The 19,744-nt window shown below is 41.9% G+C and overlaps 1 protein-coding gene across 5 annotated transcripts in view; it reads left to right on the forward strand.

Annotated features, from left to right (window-relative positions):
- The window catches only part of LOC139039722 (acyl-coenzyme A synthetase ACSM5, mitochondrial-like), a 35,429-nt gene that overhangs the window by 1,346 nt on the left and 14,339 nt on the right, over window positions 1-19,744 (forward strand). For 2 of the 5 annotated variants that reach the window (XR_011494256.1, XM_014857884.3), the window contains exons 2-10: window positions 657-875; window positions 4,540-4,750; window positions 7,325-7,532; window positions 9,473-9,616; window positions 11,849-12,002; window positions 12,174-12,253; window positions 13,697-13,820; window positions 14,512-14,592; window positions 14,736-14,837. Coding sequence is in view for 4 of the 5 variants with exons in the window: in XM_014857884.3 (XP_014713370.3) it covers window positions 672-875; window positions 4,540-4,750; window positions 7,325-7,532; window positions 9,473-9,616; window positions 11,849-12,002; window positions 12,174-12,253; window positions 13,697-13,820; window positions 14,512-14,592; window positions 14,736-14,837 (1,308 nt within the window). In the remaining variant the exon portion in view is untranslated. Of the gene's footprint in view, window positions 1-656; window positions 876-4,539; window positions 4,751-7,324; window positions 7,533-9,472; window positions 9,617-11,848; window positions 12,003-12,173; window positions 12,254-13,696; window positions 13,821-14,511; window positions 14,838-19,744 lie in introns of all 5 variants that reach the window. The other 3 variants (XM_070484753.1, XM_070484755.1, XM_070484754.1) reach the window with 3 other exon arrangements.

Here is a 19,744-nt window from a genome sequence, read left to right on the forward strand (position 1 = left end):
CCTAGGCCTCAGCTTCTCAAACTTTAATGTGCACACAGCGCCCCTAGGGTTCCTGTTACAGCTCAGAGGCTAATTCCACACATGTCTGGGGTGGGGTCTGAGGTTCTGCAGGTGATGCTGGTCCATAGACCACACTTTCAGTGGCGAGACCCTAAAACTGCACCGTCCAGTGCAATAGCCACTAGCCACTTGTAGCTGTTGAGCACTTGAAACATGGCTAATCCAAACTGAAGTGTGCTTGTGAGTGTAAAGTGTGCTTGTAAGTGTAAAACTGAAAGTGAAAATAGGATTTTCAGGACTAAGTACAAAAAAAAAGAATGTAAAAAATATCTCTTCAATAATTTCTTTTTATATTGATTACACGTTAAAATTATAGTCTTCATCTTCATATAATCTTGGGAAATGGGCTTTGAGTCACTGACCTCAGACCCACAGAGATCCACAGGCAGTGAGAGATGGAAGGATGGACCTCAGGCTCAAAGAGGAGAAATGACCAAAATCCCACACAGAAGTAAAATTCCAGCCCAAGACTCTGTTCTACGAGTCAATATGTACTATAGTCTCCATCAGGGCTGACCACAGGCTTCTTTCCCACCTCAGTTTCTCCCAGAGCCCAGAATTCAGGACCATGTGCTCTCTCCTCTCTTTGGTGACAGGCAGGAGGCAACGACATGAGACTGTGGCTAAGAGGCCTGGTCCTCCAGGCTCTGAGGAGCACCCGGGGAGTCTGTGGTCCTCGTGGGCAGCCACCACCTCTGCCTGTCCCTCAGAAGATTGTGGCCACCTGGGAAGCCATCAACCTGGGGAGGCAGCCAGTGCCTGAGTACTTCAACTTTGCCCGTGACGTGCTGGACGTGTGGACGCAGCTGGAAAAGGTGAAGCCCACAGTGTCCTAGTGTCCATCTTGGGCATTGGAGGCTGCCCTGGGTACCCCAAAGAGACTCAAGGCTCCAAGTCACATTGATCTGGACATTTTGACCCAGGAATTTTACAAGTCCTAAAATTGAAACTGTTAAGCCTTAGAAAAAAATTATGACCAAGTTATGCGAGCCTTAGACACCCTTGCCCAATCCCTCATGTGCCTCATATTCCTGAGCCCAAATCACACAGTGAGATAGTTGCATCCCTTTTGATTCATTTCCCATCATTCTGATCAAGTGAAGAAGAAAGTTCTTACTGCTGCTACTCTATCCTTAATCTCTCTCTCATTGTCATGCACTTCCCTTTTAAATAAGGAGAGAGCTCAGCTCTGGCTCAAAGCTTTTCATAATTCACAGCAGGTACATACGTAGAATTGAACTAAGTTTATCTTGATCTCCTTGTGTCTCTGTACATATGCTTCCTTCTTTATTTCTCCTTCCTTATATATCTGTTATGTCTCTCTCTATTTTATAGTCACCTTTTACTTATGTTAAAGATGCTAACTTTTTTTATAGTAGGGGAATATAAACTGTATTTCAAAGGCATTTATTTATGCTAATTTTAAAGAAAAAATATGGGGCGGGCCACGTGCCCGAGTGGTTAAGTTCATGCACTCCACTTCGGTGGCCCAGGGTTTCTCTGGTTCAGATCCTGAGCGCGGACATGGCACCGCTCATCAGGTCATGTTGAGGCGGCGTCCCAAATAGCACAACCAGAAGCACTCACAGCTAGAATATACAACTATGTACTGGGGGGCGGGGTGCTCTGGGGAGAAGAAGAAGAAAAGCAAAAGATTGGCAACAGATGTTAGCTCAGGTGCCAATCTTTAGGGAAAAAAATTTGCCTAAAAAAAAGAAAAAATGTGAAATGAGTAATACTGTTAGTAAATATAGTGTCAGTGGATATGGTAAAATTTATGAAAGTGGGTGAGAATGACTGAGACATAAAAGCAGGCTTTGCAGTCAGGTAGACACGGTTCGTCCACTTGAAGTGTGACCTTGGACAAATGCCTAAGTTCTTTGGATCTCAGTTTTCTCGTCTATAAAGTGTGAGTCTTACCTATGCCGCTTGGAGTTGTCATGAGAATTAAATGAGACGTGTATGTAAGAGATGGAGCCAGAGTGCTCCATGCCTGCATACAAAGTCTAAGCTCTTTTCACCACACCAGGATCATCCTTAGAGGACCTCCCCTAATGGTAAAAACAAACAAACAAAGTTAAGTCAGCAAAAATGAAAAAATAAGGACTTTCTAAAATTTTCTCCACTTTAAAAGCAACAACAACCAGAAGAACAAAAATCTTGGGAAAATTGTCAGAATCAACTTTTCAGAACTCTAGAAACTAACCAGAGGCTGGAGTAACTCAGGGAATGTTTATTAAAGAAACACCATTAAAGATTTGAGTGAATCTCAGTAAGAATGCCCCTAAGATACTGTCTCCTATAACCAAAAATAGCAAATACCATTACCAAAAATACCGTAGTCTTCGTGACTATTTTGACAAAAGTTTAAAGCGCATCTGATGAAGTTCAACTTTCAGGAACCAAGAACTGCCAGAAAATAGTAGCCTCTACATTATGCATACATTTAGAAGTTTACTTGAAATCTGCCTTTCCTTCATAGTATGGGTAAGTTGAACTTTACTTTTTAAAAACTTGATTGCCATTAAAGCAAAAATTATAAGGTTGCAAAAAAAAAAAAAAAGAACACTACATCTCAAATTGATCTGCATACTCAATGTAGTCTTTATCAAAATCCCAGTAGACTTCTTTGAAGAAATAGAAAATCTTGTCTAAAAATTCATACAGAAATGCAAGGGACCCATAATAACCAAAACAATCTTGAAATGGAAACACAAAACTGGAGGACTCACATTTCTCTATTTTAAAACCTACTAGAAAGTTACAATAATCAAGATTGTGCGGGGGGGAAAGTTACAGTGTGGCACTGGCATGAAGGTAGATGCAGATAAATGGGATAGAATTAAGAGTCCAGAAATAAACCCATTCATCTATGGTCAACTGATTTTCAACAAAGGTGACAAGAAAATTCAATGGGGAAAGAGTTGTCTTTCCAACTAATGGTGCTGGGACACCTGGATAGTCACATGCAAAGAATGAATCTGGTCCCCTAACTCAGACAACATAAAAAAAATTAACTCAAAAATGGGTCAAAGACCTAATGAAGGAGTAAAAAGTATGAGATTCTTAGAAGAAAACATAGGTGTATCCTGGATTAGGCAATGGTTTCTAAAGTACAAGCAACAAAAGAAAAAATAGACAAATTGGACTTCATGAAAATTAATGACATTTGTATACCAAAGTGAAAAGTTAGCCCACAGAATGGGAGAAAATATTTGCAAATCACGTATCTGATGAGGACCTACTATCCACAATATACAAAGAACTCAAACTCAACAATAAGAAGACAACTCAATTAAAATATGAGCTAAGGATTTGGATAGATGTTTCTCTAAAGAACATAAACAAATGGCCAATAGACACATGGACAATACTCACCATCTTTATTCATTAGGGAAATGCAATCTCAGCGATAATGAGATTGCACATAGAGGATCATAGCTAATACCAAAATCAAAAACAAAAAAAAAAGTACAATAAAAAGTGCTAACAAAGATGTAGAGAAATTGGAACCCTCAGACGTTGCTGGTGGGAATGTAAAATGGTGCAGGTGCTGTGGAAAAGTTTGGCAGTTCCTCATAAAGTTGCGCATAGAGTTGTCATATGATCCAGCAATTACACTCTTAGGTATATATCCAAGAGAATAGAAACATATGTCCACACAAAAACTTGTACACGTATGTTCGTGGCAACATTATTCATAACAGCCAAGAAGTGAAAGCAATCCTGACGTCCATCAACTGATGAAGAGACAAATAAAACGATGGTACCATCCATACAGTGGGATACGATTCAGTCATTAAAAGTAATGTAGCACTGATGCATGCTACAACATAGATAAACCTTGAAAACCTTATGCTAGGTGAAAGAAATCAGACACAAAAGGCCACATACTGTCTGATTCCATTCATTTGAAAGATCCAGAATCAGCAAATCCATAGAGACAGAAAGGATTAGTGGTTGCCAGGGGCTGAGAAAGGAGAGAATAGAGTCTGTACAGTATTTCTTTTTAGGGAAATGAAGATGTTTGGGAATTAGATAGTGGTGATCGTTACACAACTTTGTGAATATACTAGAAACACTTGAATTGTGCACTTTAAAATGGTGAAGACTATGGTGTGAGAATTATGTCTCATAAAAAAGGGGAAGGACATGGAACATTGTAAATTGTACCCTACTTTTGCATTAAAAATGTGGTATGGAAAAAAATACCTATGTCTGCCTAAAGAAGCATTGGAAGGATATGCAAGAAACCGATAATATTGGTGATTCATTGAGGCTGGTGAAGTGGGAACAGGGTAGAGAGGGACAGGATGAGGATGAGACTTCTCAATGCATAGCTTTTTGTATTGTTTTCATTTTTGAATCCCGTGACTGTGATAACTATAGTAAAAATAAAATTAAATAAATAATAACAACAAGCAAACAAAAGTCCTCAACAAATGTTTTCTATTTTTTTCTGCCTACACTGCTGTCTAGGCTGGGCACCGGCCCCCGAACCCTGCATTCTGGTGGGTCGATGGCATGGGAGCAGAGGTCAAGTGGAGCTTTGAGGAGCTGGGGGTGCAGTCCAGAAAGGCGGCTAACGTGCTAGGGGGCGTGTGCGGTCTGCAGCCTGGGGACAGAATGATGCTGGTGCTCCCGCGGCTCCCAGAATGGTGGCTGGTCAGCGTGGCTTGTATGCGCACAGGTCAGTGGGCAAAGCTGAGATTTCCATCTGGGGCCGACACTCCCTGCCGGGGCTCTGCAGTGTTCACAAGGTTTGGGAGATGAAGCAAAATATACCCTATGTGGAGTTTTGTTTACTTTCACTCTGCCCAACAGTCACAAACTTGATTGTATACAGGGGCCAGACAGCAATATAATTGACTAAAGCAGGCAAGCGTGAGGCAGTAGGGAGCGCTGAGGACTGAGGTGAGCTGGAGATCACATACCTCATCAAACGGGGAACTGCTTCTCAACTCCAACGAAATGTTTCCATGTGTGAATGAGGACCAGTGTTTCCAGATATTCAAATTTTGTAACAGAAGACTCTGGATGTTTATGAAAAAACTTCCAGTCGTCTAATGTTGACAACTAAATATTTATTTAAAAAATTCTGAGTGGGACAAACCAAGCATATTTTCTGCTGGTTGTGGTTTGGGAGCCGCCAGTGTGTGGATAGTAATACAGTTATGGATGAGAGACCTATACAAGCAATCTACACAAGTTTCGCTCTTAGACTTCATGGCTCTCATCACTGGAGCATCTTCCAGCTCCCAAGGGAAGGAAGAGAAGGACAAAATAATCAAAGCAATGAGATTATCCCTGAGGGTTCCTCTTCCTGCTGTCACGAATGTCCAGGACAGAGGACCGTTGGTCTTCTTGGCATGGTTCTTCCAGCAGAGGAGCAGAGGTTGCAAAAGGACACAGCACGTAGAGCCCAGAGAGCCTCTGCTGACCCCGTCCAACGAGCTTATTGAAAGGGCTGAGTTTATATGCTGATTTTACAAAAGCAAGACAACTGCTTTTGGTGGAGAGCTGGTTTCTCCATCCTCTGGGAAGTTTCCACCACTTGGAATGTTGTCCACCCACTTCCAATCACGTCCATAGAACAATCTCCCTAAAATACAGATTTTACAAATAAGGCTTGCAAAACAGGAAGATACAAACTCACACCAGAGAAGTAGCTTTGTATATGAATGAGCTTTATTCAACCATTTTGTGAACGGATTGTCTAAAAAGCAAAGAGACAGGAACTCTAATTTTAGTTTTACATGTTTTTGCACAATACACAAAAGTGAGCACCATCATGGTGTATCTAGCTCGAGGAAAAGAAACAGGCAAACAGATTGGGGAGCTCTCCATATTCTTCCATGACATTTGAGGTCCATTTAAATGAGGGCCATTTAAAGGGTTTCCCAAATAAGGAAACCTCTGCAGTTTCTTGAAGACCTACTATGTGCCAGGCACTGTGTTGGGCACTTTGCACGATCAGAACTCCCCTTTGGGACATTATTATCGTTACTTTTCCTGTTGCCTAAACATCTCCAGTTCTCCTAATTATACAGATTTACCATTTCTTTGCTGTCCAAACAAAATAACTCAAGACCACGTCCCACACTGCCATGTCAAGTCTAGCATCTTCCCATTTAGACAGTACTCAAGCTGGATGTCCTTGCATTCTCATATTCCCACACTCTCCTAAGATGCACTTGTCACTTTCCTTCAAGTCTGTGATGTTGGACTCATTTCTCTTGCTGATAGCTCCAGCTGTCTACTGTCTGCCTGGGCCCCCAAAGCACCACAGACAACTCCAGGGGGAACAGACTTCTGGAAATAGCTAAAACAGAGAGATGGAGTGAAAAAACACACCATTCACCTCCAAAAGTGTTCACGCTGGGGTTTAAACCCTGTAGAAGTTTAGGAGATAGAGTGAAGGGCAATGAGAACTTTGGTTTGGTCCCACACTATTTGGGATTGGCCCTTCCTCTGTCTTCTGTCCTCACTCATTGGCTGTGGCAGGATGACTCATTCTTTCAGGATGTCGTTCTTCTTGTCTGTGAAATGGGAGTGCTGGACTCAATGGAGTGTTTACAACCTGCATTCTGAGATACTCAAGTGGTTTTTTCAAGCGTTTGATTAAAGTTTTCCCCTGCTTTCTGCTTCCTCATCCCCTATCCTTGGGGAGAGAGGAACTCAGCTGCCCTCAGAGTGGTTTTGGTTGAAATTATGTGGGGTCCTGGAGCCCCCACCTGCTACACCTACCCACCTGCCCCAAGCATCCCACACCCAACACTGGGATCCATTGTGGTCTTTTGTTTGAAAGGCATGGAAAACCCCTGGGCTAGGTAATCTCTAAGACAATATAACACAATGCTCCGGATCACGGACTCTCAGGTTTACTGCTGCCTGGGTTCACAATTCCAGCTCTACAACACATTAGCTGGGTGATCTTGGGCCAGTTATTTCACTTAATTAATGCATAAAGGCCTAAGTTTTAATTTTTTTAAATCTGCAAAATGGGTATAATAATAGCATTTGCTCTCCAGGCTTGTGAGAATTAAATGAAATAATGCATGCAAAGTTCTTAGCACATGTACATGCTCCATAAATACATTCTGGATTTCATTACTATCAGTATTGCTACTTTTTCCAGTTCAGGCATTCCAACCCTGTCCAGCCCCTTCCTGCTCCTGTGTCTTATGGGAACATCCAGTCTGGACCTCTTCACAGGGGTCTTCCCCTGCTGCCCAGTCAACATCCCTTCTCTGTGTGGTTTCAGGGGCCGTCATGATTCCAGGTGTCTCTCAGCTGACGGAGAAGGACCTCAAGTATCGGCTGCAGGCGTCCAGGGCCAAGTCCATTATCACCAGTGACTCCCTGGCTCCGAGGGTAGATGCCATTAGCGCCGACTGCCCCTCCCTCCAGACCAAGCTGCTGGTGTCAGACAGCAGTCGGCCAGGCTGGATGAACTTTAGGGAGCTTCTCCGGTAAGTTGGGGCTCTCCAGAGGACAGCATGAAAATGAGACCCAGGAATCTCTCCTTTAAGCAAGAGGAGATGGAATGCATTGGTGATTGCACACGAGGAGAGGGCATCAGAAAGGAACGCTCACTTTGGAAGCAAGACAAACCTGAGACCTAATCCTGGTGACCACCTTAAGATCCTTCAGTCACTTAGTCAATACTGGAACTGTCACCAGCTTTCTGTGCTTCATGTGCCTCTATAACGATGAGAGTGGTTACGGAGCCATTAGCTGGAGTAAATGAGTAATCTGTGTGAGGCATTCGGTACATAGTAGGTGGTCATTTAGTAATATAATAATTGAGCGCTTAGTGTCTGCTAGGCATTGTGCTAGGTAAGCGTTCACCTACATTCATTCATGGGACAAAGATTTAATGCACATCTGTTTTGCAACAAGCATAGTGTTTTGGTGCTCAGAACACAATAATGAATCAGACGTCATCTTATTTAATCCTTGAAAAATGCTCTGTGAAGCGGACTTTAACCCGATTGTACAGATGAGGAAACTGAGACTTGGCAAAGTAGCGACCTGCTCAAGATGCTGACAAGTAGTCAAGTCAAGGTTGGGGCAGAACCAAAGCCATTAGCCTTTGAGCAAGACCCTGGTGCAAACCTCAGTGGGAGTTTGAGACTTTGTCCTGATGGAGGGAGAACCAAAAAGGGGTCCTCTCCGGGGCCTGCAAAGATAAGGCACAAACGCCCACCCCACACACCAGCTGCTTCAGATTCACCCGGGGGCTGTTCTTTTATTTTTTTTGACTAATATCAACATTTGTCTCTTGTCCCTAGCTTTATTTAAGAAAGAACTATGGGTCACATTCATTTAAAAGTGTTATAATTTTTAGGATTATAAGACCCACAGGCACGCATTGTAAATAATATATCCTGTATTTTCCAAAATATTATATTTCCAGCATATGGTATTTTTCTACACTACATTTTCATTATGTTATATTTCAATATAATGATTAGTAGCCAACACTTAAACAGAAAATATTCAACATGTTTAAGTAGTAAAGTTAAGCACAAAAGACGTATTTAAAAGTTTGAGGATATGGTAAGTACTTTTTAGATTGTTCTTTCCTACACTAGAATATAAACTTTCTACCCTAAAATTATGGGAATTTATTTGTTCATTTTGGGATGCTGTTTTAAATACAGATTCCAAGGCCCCACATCTGATCTACTTAACCAGACATATCTGAGCAAGGGCCCCAGGAAACTGTATTTTAAGAGATCTGCCCAGGTAATTTTGATGAGCTGTGGGGTTGGTCCAGATCAGTGGTTCTCCATTGTGGCTGTCATTAGAATTACCTGAGGAGGCTTTTAAAAAAATACCAACGCCAGGCCCACCTTCAAAGATTCTGATTTCATTTTCTCCGGGGTGCTGCCCAGGCAATGGCACTTCTTTTAAAAACTTACTAGGTGATCCTAAGCTCAGCCGGGGTCGAGAACCAGTGAGTTAGAAGATTCTCCAGATCACAGAACTTTAGGAATCACCCAGAATTCTAAACTTCAAACTTAGGGAAGCCTTTAGAAAACAGCCCTAAGCCACCAGGAATTGAGGTGGGGGTGGAGCTGGGCTCAAACGTGCAGAAGTGTGGCCGTGGATCTGCGTGTGTTCCACCAGAAAGTCCTCATGCCATGGTAAAAGAGCCCAGGCTCCTTTGAGTGAGCCTTTTAGCCATTTTGAGCCTCAATTTCTTTATCTGCAGAGGGTTATGGTGAGAGTTCCCACCCTGTGGGGCGACTGTAGGGGTAAGAGATAATGCAAGCTGGAGCTCCCAGTACAGTGCCTCACGCTTGGTGATTATTGAGACAATGGCCAGTAGTGTCATTACAGATATCGTTAACCATGACTGTTCTTAACTATTGGTAGTACCACCCAGTATTTTTACATTTTACAGGGAGGCATCCACAGAGCATGACTGTGTGAGGACCAAAGCTCAAGACCCATTGGCCATCTACTTCACAAGTGGCACTACCGGGGCCCCCAAGATGGTGGAGCACTCCCAGGCCAGCTATGGTCTGGGTTTCGTGGCCAGTGGAAGGTACGGTGGACAGCTTGTCTGACGGGTCCAAGGAACCGAAAGGAGGCGAGTGAGCTGGAGGGGTGTGAGTGAGGGGGAAAGGGGCAGGAGTTGAGGTCAGAGAGCTAAAAGGGGTCAGAGCAGGTAGGATATAAAGGCTTTGGGCTTTACTCTGAGAGAGGTGAGAAACCATCGGAGGGTTTTCTTTTTTTTAATTGTGGTAAAATAGACACAACATAAAATTTACCCTTTTAAACATTTTTAAGTGTAGAGTTCAGTGGCGTTAAGTACACTCACGTGGTTGTGCCATCATCTCCACCATCCGTCTCCAGAACTTTTTCCTCTAGCAAATCAGAAACTGTACCCCTTACACAATAATTCCCCATTCTCTCCTCCCCCAAGGCCCTGGCAACCACCATTCTATTTTCTGTCTCTCGGAATTTGACTCCTCTGGGAGCCTCATATAAGTGGAATCATACAATATTTTTCCTTTTGTGTCTGGCTTATTTCACCTAGCGTAATGTGTTCAAGTTTTATCCATGTTGTAGCATGTATCAGAATTTATGTTTTAAGGCTAAATAGTATTCCAGTGCATGTATATACCAATTTTGTTTATCCATTCATCCATTGATGGACACTTGGGCTGCTGCCACTTTTTGGCTATTGTGAATAGTCCTACTATTAATACAGGTGTACAAATATCTGTACAAAACCTTGCTTTTAATTCTTTTGGGAATATGCACTGAAGTGGAATTGCTGGATCATATGGTGATTTTATGTTTACTTTTTTGAGGAACATTGGAGTATTCTGAACAGAAGAGAGACATGATCTGATTTGTTTTTTTGTTATTTGTTTTTTTAAGATTTTATTTTTTCCTTTTTCTCCCCAAAGCCCCCTGGTACATGGTTGCATATTCTCCACTGTGGGTTCATTTATTTTTTTAAAGGATCACTCAAGATATTGAGAATAAACTGTAGGGGGCAAGGAATGAGGCAGAGGACCAATTAAGAGGCCAGTGCATTCAGAGGTAAGGGTGGAGGCTTGCCCAGTGGAGTAGCAGTGTGAAGGAATGACAGGAGGCGAGATTCTGAACGTATTTTGAATGTGGGCCTAATAAGATTTCCTGACAGATTTGATGTGAGGTGAGACAGAAAGGGAAGAGTCAAGGATGACACCGAGTTTGATGACCTGGACAACCAGAAGCGTTAACTGAAGGGGGAAGACTGTGGGATGAGCTGTCTGGCGGGAGGAAATGGAGGAGATCGTTTCTGGCATTGAGGTGCTTATTGGACATCTCTATTCCCTGAGTTAAAAGCGGAGATGTTGACTAGGCAGTTGGGTGTTCGTGTCTAGAGTTAATGAGAAAGATTCATGCTGGAGTTATCAGCATAAAGATGGTATTTAATGCCAGGAGATTGGGTGAGATCAGCAAAGAGTAATAAATATGGAAAAGAAAAGAGATCTCAGAACTGAAGGCTTGAGGCATTTCCACAATGAAGAGGGGAAGCGAGGAGAACTCAGCAGAGGAGACTGAGAAGGAGCAGTCAATGAGTCGAATGAGGGCCAGGAGATCGTGCGACCCAGAATCCAAGCGTAGAACATGATGATGTCTCTGTCTTCCATGCTTGCAGGCACTGTTTGCCATCCGAAGATGTTCTTCTTTCTCTGCCTCACCTTTGTAATTCCTACGTATTGTTTACGTCTAGCTCAGGTGTCAACTCCTCTATGGGAGTATTTCTCAGACCCCACATCCGTCCTTTCTCTGGGTTAGGTGCCCATTGTCTGTAATTGCATAAGGCTCTGTGTTTAATTCTATTAAAGCATACTCTCCAGGGGCTTCCTAGATCTTTATACTTACTAAACCATAAGCCCCTCAAAGCAAGACTCATCATTCATTTCTACATCCCTAATGCTAAGTTCAGAAATAAATGTTGGCTGAATAAAGTGCCCTTGTCACATGGTATTGAAATTATTTGTTCCCTTACATATCACTCCCACTGAACTGCAAGCTCTTGAAAGCATGGGATCTGTCCTTTTAATTCTGTATCCTCAGCCCAGGGCATAGGTGCATAGGAGATGCTCATAAATGCTTGTTGAGACAAAGGTTGACTTTATGGTACTTGTACAGATTTGACAAGCGTACGTGAGTACCCACTGTGGGCAGGGCTCCAAATAAGGTAATATAGATAATGTAATCCTTTTTAAAGGTATAAGCATTGCTGAAGGTCCTGACTTTCTCTGATTTTTGGCAGGCAGTGGGTGGCCTTGACCGAATCAGACATCTTCTGGAACACGACTGACACTGCTTGGGTGAAGGCAGCCTGGACCCTCTTTTCCGCCTGGCCTAATGGATCTTGCATTTTTGTGCATGAACTTCCCCGAGTTGATGCCAAGGTTATCCTGAAGGTAAGAGCCAAAAACAGCTCTTACGTGCCGTGTGTAAATGAGATGAGTGGAATATAGGTTTTGAGTTTGTGGGAGAAAGGGCTCAAATAAGGGGCCAGTTCATCTGCTCCATCTCCATGAAGTCCAACCCCAGAATTTTCAGAAGATCTTCTACTCTTTGTTTTTCTTTAGACTCTCTCCAGGCTCCCAATCACCACCCTCTGCTGTGTCCCCACCCTCTTCCGGCTGCTTGTTCAAGAGGATCTGACCAGGTACAGCCCATTTGTTTAGTGTTTTGGGGGCCTAAGTATATGAATAGACAGCAGAATATATACACATGCACACCCACCCTCTCATTCTAACTGTCTCTCTCTCTGTCTCTCTTTGTATGTCTTTCTCTCTCACACACTCAAGCATACACACCGATATCCTTGGCAGACAGCCCTCAACAGTGAACTTCTGGCCCCTAGGAATTTGCATCCAGGTGGAACTGAATAGATATGAGACAGTCTGAAATTTCAGCGCTTGAGGTGGGCTGTCCTCCTGCCATACGTCCATAGGCCATTGCCTTAACAATGTCTACTACTTCTAGAAGATGTAGAGAAATTGTTGGATAATTGTTGGCCACATGTAGAATGGGATTTGTGGCCAACGCCTTAGGTCTGGTGGGACTAGCAAGCTCACCACAGTAGATGTTCCGTCTCTCAGCCCCAGATTAACTCCACCAGCCATTCTCTGAGTGAATGCCACTGAACACTCAACAGAAGGGGACAAGACACTGTGGATGGCTTCCATTCTGGGTGAATCCAAAGGAACATCTTCTGGCAGGACAAGTGTAGTTGCTGGCGTATGTGGAGAGAGACCTGACACCCTTGAGAATCCTACCTGGTAGGATGGACCCTGGTCTATGACTCCTAGTTCTGTCCCCTCCAAAGTCTTGGGGAGTTGTCCCTGCCCTCCCCTCATCTTCCCCAATCCCATGTATCTGGCCAAGAAGTGTCTAAGAGAGTGTGTTCTTACAGGATTGTCTCAAGGTGAATTTTTCTATAATATGAGAATTTATCCATTCACTGATCTGTTGTGTGTATCTCCACATCATGACTTTGAACAAAAGCAGACTCTGAATGATTTGTTCAAGAACCATTTGGTTGAAAGATACTCAGTAATATGAAGTAACAGTCAAACCTATTTGATCTTAAGAGAAAAATTGTTGACAATGTATTTGCAATCTCTGATTTTTCACATTTTGGATCATTTGTTGAACAGAGGGGTGGTTTGACAACATATGTAATATCTGTAGGAATTTTAAGCCCATTTGTCAGAATTTTTGGGTTTCAAGAGGGCTACTTTCTATCTTTTAAATTTTTAATCGATTTATCTTTTTCAACCAGGTGGTTGTCCCAACCAATTTATTATCAATCAATTTGTTTCCAACTAGATTATTTTGGCCAATTCACCTGGAATTCAGCACATTATGCCAAAACCTACTATATGAGGTTCTGATTTAGTTCTAAACTCAGGACTGATTTTAATAAAATTGCCTGTCCATGAGGAACACGCCTGCAAGCCAGAGGATGGGGCTCTTGGAGCAGATCATAGAACCCAGGAGTTTACTCTCTAGTGCCTCTGGGTATCTGGACCTGGGCAGCAGTGCTGGAGGGCGAGGTGGGGAGGGGATCCTGACGTAGACGGCCTTGTTTTCTTGGCTGAGAAAGGTACCAGTTCCAGAGCCTGAGGCATTGTTTGACTGGAGGAGAGGCCCTGAATCCTGATGTGAGGGAGAAATGGAAGAGCCAGACGGGCCTGGAGCTGCATGAAGGTTACGGCCAGTCTGAGACAGTGAGTTCTACTGGGGCTGGGGTCCCTGTCCCAGGTCACCTCCACCCGAGCTCTCAGCCAGCCAGTGGCAGAGCCTCCTGCCTTTCTAGCTGTCCTCTCTGTGACACCTGTCAGGAACTGCCCTGCCTGCGGGGAGAAACTGATAACAAATCTCCATCAGCTTCTCTTCCCTTATTGTGTAAAGGCAGTTTAAACTAATTTCGCAATCACGCCACCAGCAAACTAACTCTCACGGCTGTGGGTGGTGTTTGCCTCCACCAGGACAGCCCGTGTCTGTCTGCATTCAGAGCCCTCGATCTTAAACAGTATTCTCTACAGCCATCTGGGCAGAGATTTGGCCATCAGCTGAGTCTTTTGTGAGACACGTTAAGTTCTTTGTGTGTGAGTGCCCTCTAGAGTGTTCAATACATGTTTGATGATTATGGAAAGAAGAGAAGAAAGAAAAGAAGATGAGGAGGAAGGAAGGGGAGAAGGGAGGAAGGAAGAGGGAAAAAGAAGAAAGAAGAAAGAAAGAGAGAAAGAAAGACAGGAAGGGAGGGAGGGAAGGAGAAAGGAAGGGAAGAAAGGAAGAGAGGGTAGTAGAAGAAAGGGAGGGAGAAAGAGTTGGAAGGCTGAGTGAGAGAAAAGGCATAGACCAGGAAGGAAACTAAGGGGATAAATCCCCTCCTTACTGATACTGGTTTCTCTCCAGGTTGTAATCTGTGCCAATCCAAAAGGCACGAAAATCAAGTCAGGATCTATGGGGAAAGCATCCCCACCTTACGACGTGCAGGTAGGCAGCCTCGCCCAGCTGTTGGTGAGGCTTGGTTCGAAGAGGAGAGCAAAATCCACGTCCAGGTTAGCAACACCAGGCTCGGCTGGCAGGGTGGCCTGGCTGTGCAGGCATCAGATACTGTCCTGTGATCTCTCTGCCAGATTGTGGATGATGAGGGCAACATCCTGCCTCCAGGAGCAGAGGGGAATGTTGCTGTCCGTGTCAGACCCGACAGACCCTTCTGTTTCTTCAATTGCTATTTGGTAAGTGGTGTGGAATGACCGTTTTCACAGTAATTGTTGCGTGCCAAGCATCGTGCTCCACACTTTATAAACATCTATTTGTTGAACCCTTGTGATAACGGTGTGAGGTAGATTGGTACTATTACTGATAAGGTTCTATTATTGGTAAGGGTGGTAGTCTAGTGGTTAAGATTCAGCACTCTCACCACCATAGCCTGAGTTCATTTCCCGGTCAGAGAACCATACCCTGTCTGTCGGTTGTCATCCTGTGGCAGCTGTGTGTTGCTGTGATGCTGAAAGCTATGCCACTGGTATTTCAAATACCAGCAGGGCCACCCATGGCAAACAGATTTCAGCGGAGCTTCCAGACTAAGACAGACTAGGAAGAGGAAGCTGGCCACCAGCTTCTGAAAAAAATTGGCCATGAAAACCCTATGAACAGCAGCAGAGCATTGCCTGATATAGCGCCGGAAGGTGAGAGGATGGCACAGAAAGACCGGGCAGGGTTCCACTCTGTTGTATACAGGGTCCTAGGAGTCAGAATCAACTCGACAGCACTAAAAAATTGATAAGGAAGCTGTAAAGATGAGAAGCTTATCCACTGTCAATCAACTAGTATGTGCAGGACATGGGATTCACACATGGGTGTGTCTGAGAGTGCAAACTTATAATATAAAGGCAACCGCATCATTTTAGTGGTGGGAAAATCAAGGTTCAAAGAAGAAAAGGGACTTATCAAAGGTCGAACTGAAATTTCGGGTCAGAGCCTGGTATTCAGGGGTTTTTTTTTTGTCTAGAGTCTTGTGCAAATAGGGGTTTGCTGGCAGGGCTGTGTCCAAGGATTCCAGCCCAAGTTTCTGCAGTAATCCAGTGATTACCTCTCCTTTATATGCACCTTGGCTGGTGTTGATGATGGGCTTTCTTTTCTCCAAACTCTTCTCTGTAAATTTCTGCAGACGCAGTTCTCAACCCTGGCTGCACATTAGAAACACCTTGGAAGCTTCAAACATTTCTGACACTCAAGGCCCGCCTCAATGAGGTCAACCTTTCTGATGGGGTGGATCAGCTCTCCCAGGGGATTCAAATGTGCAGCCAAGGTTGAGGACCACGGCTTTATAGGAATTCCATCTGGTGTGTGTATGAAGCCAGCAGTCAGCTACAGTATTGGAAAGAGCCAATAAAAGTCAGTCCATTTGTTTTTTGGAATGTTGTATATGTATTTTAGTGGCTTCTCTGTGACCACAAGAGAAATAGTCTTTCACAGTATTTTATTTAAAGTCACAGAAACTTACAAAACAACATAGTAATTACCCCAAGCAGAGATACTGTTAAAATTTGAATGTGTTTCCTTCTAATCATTTTTGTAAGCAATAGTAAGTCCTTGAATTTCCTGAAGAATTTATTCATTCATTATTTTTTGAGTGTCTACTTCGTGTCACTAAGTATACGGCAGTGGACAGGAAAGACAGTACACTGGTCCTCACAGACTTACATACACAGCCTCTCTGGGTCTGTGATCATCCCATTGAGAGAGTAAAGTAATTTGAAACTTATTTTCTGGATAGGAACCTTCACTTTCTTCAACTTTTTCTTTCCATCACCAACACCAGCAGTTAGTTTTCTTTCTGGGTCATTTTTAACTAAGAAGAAATATAAATCCCTGCATGAGAATCATGGAGCATTTGACCATTAATAGAGAACGTCAGCCCAGAGCTCTCTGTGAGTGATGGGTGGCCAGCAGGACTGACCGGGTAAGCTCACCCTCCCTCATCTGCAAGCATATTTCAAATTCACACTGACTGCCTCAAAGAGCTCAAATTGCACATGTCAATTAAATTAATATGCCCATCTCCATTTTATATCCAGTATGAAGAATATACTTATTTTCCTAGGGAAACAAACTGTCAAATGCACAGATGTTCGTTACAGTGTTGTTTATAACAGACAACAAAGGTGGAGGAAAGCTCTACGTTTCTAACAGCAGGAAATTAGTTATGTAAATGATATTACAGCAGTGTATATAAAAGCAAAAAATGAAAAAGACTAGAGAAAGAAAGAAAAAAGGACTAAAAAGAAAAAGAACTCAAATTTCTAACAACAGGAAATTGTTTAAATAAATAAGATTGATATCGAACCTGAAGTGAGTTCGCTCACCCACTGCGCAGCAAGCCGATCTCTGACACTGGATGTGGTGAAGAAAGTAGGAATTTTATTTTTGCACAGTGGTGAGCAAGGAGAGAGGGCAGCTAATGCTGAAATCCCAAACAGAAACAATCAAGGGGAAACAGAGCTAAAATAGTAAAAAGAAAAAAAAAGCCTTTATATAACCTTTTTATCAAGAGTAGATTAAAAATTTAGGAAAATTATCCTTAAGAAAGAGGAAATCAAGTTTTAATTTTGTACCAGTTTACATTTTACATATAAATTTATTTACTTAATTGGATTTACTTTAATCCTGGACAACTTGACCATACATAAATCTCTTTAGGGCTTTACTTTTGCAAAGCTTTGGTTACTTTTTTACATTCAGAATTTGTCCTAGCACTTTAGGACAAATTTATCTTTTCCAACTCAAGAAACGAAAATATTCCCATTCTTTATATCTTTTTACTGAAAACATATATTTTACTTTTCTTGTATACAGATCTTTTAGAAATATATGTTTTCTCATAGAAAATTTCTAAGCATACATAAAACATGTTTATCAATAAACCTAAGCACTTTTCAGTCTCTTTGATATAAGAAACCAAAGGCAGACAAATACATGCTTAGTAGTTAATCTTTAATATTTTATCTTATGTGGAAATGACCTAGATACCCAATAAACTGTTATTATTTAACTTCACTTAATAAAGCTATAAAATTTAAGTTTCCAAAAAGATTTTAGAAGCTGTGTTTTTTTAAAAACTTTTTTCCGTTTTCTCCCCAAAGCCCCCCCAGTTCATAGTTGTATATTCTTCGGTGTGTGTCCTTCTAGTTGTGGCATGTGGGACGCTGCCTCAGCATGGTTTGATGAGCAGTGCCATGTCCACGCCCAGGATTCGAACCAACGAAACACTGGGCCGCCTGCAGCGGAGCACGCGAACTTAACCACTCGGCCACGGGGCCAGCCCCTAGAAGCTGTTTTTTTAAGTATGCAGACTATAAAACATAATTATTGTACTTAAAACTCTTACTCAGTTTTAACAATTACTCTTAAAAACTTCATGTGACATTACAGCAGTTAACTATTATCCTCAGTTGTTCTAAGTACATATATCATAATATAATTATTATATATATGATTATATATATAATTATTGTTAAAAAGTTTTTCCAAAAACTTTTATCTTTTTACATTTATTTAGTTTACCTGTTATTAACAATTATATTTAGATTGTCTACAAAAACTCCATGAGACATTAAACAAAATTAGCTATTATACTGAGGTATGAGTTTTGCAGATAAATTTTGTAATGGAGATGACATGAGCTCACTTGACCAGTAAACCGAGGCTGTATGTCTGCATTATAGCCAATGCTGATAACTTTGATGACATGTTTATTTTAAATGAAACCAGCAAACTCAAACAGGCTTTCATTCATCAAAGATCACTTTATATCATGTTAAATAGCTTTGTCTCTTAGAAGTGTTTGCATATTCATTAAAGACTGCATTCCATCATGAGACATTTTGAATCCTCTTCTGAAACAAGTTTTCAGAATGACCATTACAATTCCAAATTATCTCAGAAGCTTACTTATTTTCACTTGTTCAATTTTAGATCAGGAATTTTGGGGGGGTTCAAGTGAAGCGAAGCTTGCTGGGAAGCCTAGCAAGAGAGGAGACAAAAGCAGCAGATTTGGGTTTGGCTGCTGGCATGTTTAATTATTTAATTATTTTCTCTTAAAGAGGCAGTAAAGTATTTCTAATTGTATTTAGAAGCCTCAAAAAAGATTAAAACAGGCTCCCATGGTTGCAGCTGGCTTTCCCACTTGCATACATCAGTTTGGGTGAAGTGAAATTGGCCCGTTTAAGTATATCAATTTTTACAAAACTTTATCTTAGCTTTGCTAAGACTTATACTTTTAATTATAACTTACATTAGAATTCTATTAACAAGTTTTGGTATTACAATACGGTTCAGGGGAAGCATTTCCAGTTAGACATAACATTTATTCCCGAAGAAATCATCCAGGCAAAGTTGACATAACTGCTTCATATAATATTAGCTTAAATATTTTAATCTTTATAGTCTTATTAATCTTATTAGCCTAACTGTTGCCCCAAACAATTGTTGGTCAGGTTTCTCACTCTGATTTTGCCTCTTGACCTTTTACATTTTTCAAACTGGGGTAAATAGAATAGGTTTGTCTGATGTCCTTTAATGTTGGGGAGCCAATAGGGGGGTCCCTTTAGCCCATCCAACCTTAGGCAGTGTTTTATTAAAACCTTTATTTTAACTTCATTCACATCTGTTCCATTTATCCCATTGAGATGAGTCCTGTGACTCTTCCCTTTCTGATTTTTCTTTGTTAACTTAACATTTCCATTCGCATATGTAAGACTACGAAAAGCTGAGACCCCAAGTTTGATTAAGTTCTTAAGACTAGTCATTATACATTTCCTCTTAATTTGGCCTTTTCATAGGTACCAATAAAACAGTTGTTTATCATGAGAGCTCTCTAAAAAGTTTCCCAACTTAAGGATCTATTGGTTGGCCATTTTTTTTCTCTCCAGAGTCTAAAGAATATTGTGGCCACGTGGTGTTACAAAAGAAAATCATCCCTCTTTAGACATTGCCTTATAGCTATAGGTCGACCATCAGCCAAAGTTTCTCCCAAGGGGCTCTTAGGTGGAATAGATGTGGCACCTCCCATGTTAACACTTTTAAAAGGACAGACAAACAGACAAACAACAACAAATACCAAAGAAGCACACTTTCCCAA

Source organism: Equus asinus, chromosome 14 (genome assembly GCF_041296235.1).
Source record: "Equus asinus isolate D_3611 breed Donkey chromosome 14, EquAss-T2T_v2, whole genome shotgun sequence".
In the NCBI taxonomy this organism is placed as follows: Eukaryota; Metazoa; Chordata; class Mammalia; order Perissodactyla; family Equidae; genus Equus; species Equus asinus.